At 37.0% G+C, this 4,647-nt stretch overlaps 1 protein-coding gene across 2 annotated transcripts in view; it reads right to left on the bottom strand.

Moving 5' to 3' along the window:
* pabir2 (PABIR family member 2) overlaps positions 1–4,647 on the bottom strand; it is a 10,741-nt gene that overhangs the window by 4,499 nt on the left and 1,595 nt on the right. The window contains exons 4-9 of one of the 2 annotated variants that reach the window (XM_014024127.1): positions 3,510–3,553; positions 3,375–3,429; positions 2,949–3,050; positions 1,303–1,388; positions 1,112–1,176; positions 539–635 (exon numbers count right to left, since the gene is read on the bottom strand). In XM_014024127.1, the coding sequence (XP_013879581.1) occupies positions 539–635; positions 1,112–1,176; positions 1,303–1,388; positions 2,949–3,050; positions 3,375–3,429; positions 3,510–3,553 (449 nt within the window). Of the gene's footprint in view, positions 1–538; positions 639–1,111; positions 1,177–1,302; positions 1,389–2,948; positions 3,051–3,374; positions 3,430–3,509; positions 3,554–4,647 lie in introns of both variants that reach the window. The other variant, XM_014024125.1, reaches the window with a different exon arrangement.

Raw genomic sequence — 4,647 nt, 5'->3', positions numbered from 1 at the left:
GCGACATATGTCGCTGTGAAGGAGGCTAAGCTAAAAAGCTAAATGGAAATTGGGTGTTGTAAACAACCCTACTGAGAGGAGAAAAGTACCGAGCTGAACGAGACGACTGTAAATGAGAGCTGCTGCTTTGTCAGACAAATTTAAATTAATTTGGAAGCCTTATCAACACAGACTGGCTTCATTCACTTCCTCCACTGCCGTATGCTAAACTAACAAGCAGACATTACGCAGAACATCAATGTCGTTCAAAACTCCGCCTTCTGTTCGCTGATTGGCCCGAATAAAATTCTCCTGAAGAAATCCTTGTCTATGGGAGAAATCCCAGACGGAGCAATGAAGGGAAACTAGAATTGAGCGGAACTGTGGGCAAGGGCCAGGGTAATTTTTAGGGTAATCTAATGAGAATTACTTTAAGTCATTTGAAAAGAAAATGTCAAACCATATTTGGGTATCAACATTTCCTAGTTGGTGTTGAAAAGAGCTTCAATAGAAAATGGAAAGTAGCAAAAAAATTTTTTTTAATCTTTCAGGATCTTACCAGGAACTGAGATCTGACAGATTGGACACGTCTGAGGACAGCATGGTGGTCGTACCCTGGAAGAGCCTTTTAGGTTGACTCTCTGTCTCCATCTCTCCTGCTGAGGAAACAGACCACACATTAAAATTAAAAATTATTCAGCAATCATTTGTCGTTTTGTAGCTGCCTTTGATAAGGAAACACACACTTCACTCTAAATGTTCATACCGTCTCCCACAAGGCAAGAAACAGTGAAGAAAATAAATGCATATTGCAAAATAAAAAGTGTTTAACTTTTATGATGATGTTTTGTTTGGGGGACACATTATAATTGTATTTTTTTATTGCAGCAGTAAAGATGAATATGAAGTGACAAATGTTGGCATGATTAAGCATAAAACAAATCTGAACTGATTGCAGTGATGCTTTTAACGTCAAACATCTGTTTTATCTTTTCTCTAATGTTGGACACAAACGTAAAAAAAAGTGTGTCAACAAGACGACTGAAGTTTGTGTGAGGAAGTTTTAAAAATGATTTCTCTAAGCTTTCAAAGAAACTTTGTAAAAGATTTCAAAGCACACGAAACATCCCACCTTTACGCTTTATTGGGCCGAGGATGCTGGCTCTGATGCAGTTGATTGGGCTTTGACTCCGTCGGCTGAAGAAAAACAGGAAGACAAAGGTTTAAAATACAGCTACAACCAGCTAAATTATATAAACTAATCAAAAAGTAATTTCAGTCAACAGCAGAGCATATTGAAACGTTTTTTTTTAATGAACCAACCTAAAGCGGCGTGTGGGGCTGGGTATGGGGCTGGGTGTGAGGCCATTACTGCTGACAAGTATTTGTAGTGAAGGAGAGAAACACTGCTGCTCGAAAGAGAGGGAAACAAAACCAAACATGAAGTCAAACAGATCTGGAGTCGTTCAAAACCCTTACTGGAGACAGATCTGTCCATCAAATGAATTACTTTGCTCTCTTTTATTTTAAGAATTTGCTTATTTTCCCAGATGACTGGAATCAGGACAAGAATCTGTGAACAATGGAGATAAAAAACTGATTGAGAACAGTTTCTGTTACAATGGTGGACTCCTTAAGGATGCTGAAAACACAGACTTTCAGTTTAACAGAGTTTAGCATGGCTCAGCTGTTAGTTTGTTTGCAGCACAGAAACAAACCAGTACAAGAAGTTCCCTTATGGTTTAAACTACCCTGTGTTCCTCTTTCCTAATCAACACACGCTGAGAGAGATTATATAACGGTTAAAATAATTTGTAAAAATTTGAGGAAATTCTGAAGGATGCCATTGCTGATAATGTGTAAACACTTATAAATATAAATTGTGTAAGATGTGTAAAAGGTATACCATTATCAAAAGTTCAAGCTGCTGTCGGTGGCTCATAAAGTTCACTAAGAAAATGACACACATCTGGATGTCACTCCCTGTCAAGTTAACAAGAGGCAGGCAGAAATGCAAACTAAAAAAGCTGTAATGTATCATGTAAAACACAAAGTGCTGAAGTGTCCTGTTTTAACAAACCTGTTTAACATTAATGTAGGAAATATAACAAGACAAAATACTCTTCACTTCCTGTTTTGAAAATAAAGAGTTCCAAAGAGGGCTGGGCTTTCTCATGTGATCTGTCAAGATGCCATTGATCAAAATTAACTTTATTTTCCCAATTTTATTTGCAGATTTTATCTTCATCGTGCAACGTAGCGCTCCTGAAAGTCACAGCACTCTACTCTTGATTGAGCAGCACGTTTTAGTGCGGAATTTGCATGTGTTTCTTTAAAGCAGGACAGAGATTACACTGGTACCTTTAAAAAGTAAACAAATCACAGTCATGGTGTTCAGTCAATGTGAGTCTGCCATTAGTGATTTCAACCCAAAGAGGAGGAAGAATGAAAGCCCAACAGATTGTAATTTATGTATTTATTTACGTTTTTACATGAAAGATCAGATTAAATGTGGCCATAGGCCTGTTACGAAAACAAATTTTACTGGATGATAAATTGTCTCAGAAATTATTGCGATAAACGATAATATTGTTGGAGATCAGTTTAAACTAATTTAACAATATAACCCCCCTGTTTATGGAAGTTTACATTAAAGTTTACATAGTGTAAAAATTAAAAAACTGTCGGCAGTTTCAAGGCGTGGCCAGCTGTATGAAAGCATCAGAAAACTGGCCTGTTCACAGGCTTTCATGCTACAGAGGCTAGGAGACCATGCACCTGGCAACCTGACACCAGAGCTCACTCCTCTCAAAAGAGGGAGACACAAAGAAAACAAACAAGCTAGCAAATTAAATTTACTGTCTTCATTTTAATTTACCTTCCTAAATTTTATTTATCATACGATTAATTGATTTATTGTTTACTGTGACAGGCCTATGTGGTCTCTGCGTGCGTGTTAGCAGGTTCACCTTTTTCCCTATTCCTCTGGTTGGAGAGGGCGCAGGTGACACGGGAACAAAGTCGATCCGCTTTGGGGACGAAGACGCTGACTTTTCCAAATCATTGTCACTCTGAACACAAAACAAAGAAAAGCTGAACAGATCTAAGAACACAAGTTCTAGTAATTTTCCAAATACAAAGACTGTGGGAGTATTATACTACCAACTCAGTCTGGGCTTGAAAGACTGGTGGCCCTGATAACTCCCAAATGTTTGGATGTTAGTCTAGCATGTTTTCACTTGACCTCTCTACAGTCATAGAGAGGCCAAACAAATGGCCTTAGGCCAAAACATGCACGTCCAAAATACAGCAGGATTCACAGGAAGAAGAAAAACACAACAGATCAAAAACAGCACGTGGAGTTTGGACAAGTAAAAAGGAGTTGTTGTTTTTACCAGACTGAGGCTTTCCTCCCAAGACTGGCTCATCTGCATGGCAGCTTGAACTCCCCTGTGTACGAAAACATGATTACAGTTTTTAATCTTTTACCTGTGTCAAAATGTCTTCATCTATGAGCTGAAAGGACTCACCGCTCATGAGCAGTTTCTCTGTTCATCACATCTACGCCTTCTTCCTGAAAGCAAATAATCATGAAGTACGATTTGCTTTTACAAATCTATACTAGCTTTTTTCTGGATAATACTCCAGTTTCAATCAGACTGTAAAAGCAGTTGCTGACAAACCCAAAGTTATAGCCTCAAATAAGTTTACATATCCAGAGCAAGGTTATAACAGTTTGGGATTTTTCATTATAGTTTAGTTTTATTTTGTTTTGACTTTTTTCCTTTTAATTCAGTTAGTTTTAATTAGTTGTTACTGTGGATTTGCTAGTTTTTATTAGCTATTGTTGCATTTTTTATGCTTAGTTTTAGTTTAGTTTTTATTAGTTCTAGTATTAGTTTTTTTAATAGTTTGAATAAACATATTTGCCAATACATCCTCCAGCTTGTGATGTTCCTGTGAGTTAACTAACTAAAGTTAAAGCAGTCTGTTATAGCGACATGTTCCTAAAATAATTGTATAACTCAATTTTGCCAACTAAAATATTATTTTAGGACGATGACAATAGTTGTCTGTAACTCGGTGCTACCTGCTGCTTGTTTTTCACAGGAGCTACTGAGAGAAGCTAGTGTGTCAAGACTGTCATAGTTAGCCATCATTTCCTTTGAGAATTATTCCACCTGTTTTATCACCTGCTTCCACTACAAGACACTTGCTTTGATTTTTCTCACAGTCATATTCAAATAAATCACAAAGTGGACATCGCTTTCTCTCAAATTTTGCTGTCATCATTTGGCAGGCGATGCTGAGCAGCAGCAGACTGTAAACAAGTGTTATGGACCACAGCTAATGTGAAACTACTTAATTTGGAAAAATAAATAAAAAGATCCACATGGCTCAAAATAAATTGACAAACACTGAAACTAAGGATATTCTACCTATAATTTCAGTTAGTTAGTTTCGTAAAAAGATTATAAAGTTTTAGGTAGTTTTTTTTTTTTTCATTTTATTACAGTTCTTATTTCTTTTAGTTAACAAAAATCAAAAGGAAAAAAATTGTATAGGTCCTCTGGACGGGTTCTTCTCTAATGAAACGTTTCGTCTCTCCTCCAAGAGACTTCTTCAGTCTGAGAGTTTCAGGCAAACTCTCAGACTGAAGAAGTCTCT

This window comes from Austrofundulus limnaeus, unplaced genomic scaffold (assembly GCF_001266775.1).
Source record: "Austrofundulus limnaeus strain Quisiro unplaced genomic scaffold, Austrofundulus_limnaeus-1.0 Scaffold408, whole genome shotgun sequence".
NCBI classification, from domain to species: Eukaryota; Metazoa; Chordata; class Actinopteri; order Cyprinodontiformes; family Rivulidae; genus Austrofundulus; species Austrofundulus limnaeus.
This window is presented reverse-complemented; position numbering and strand designations above follow the sequence as displayed.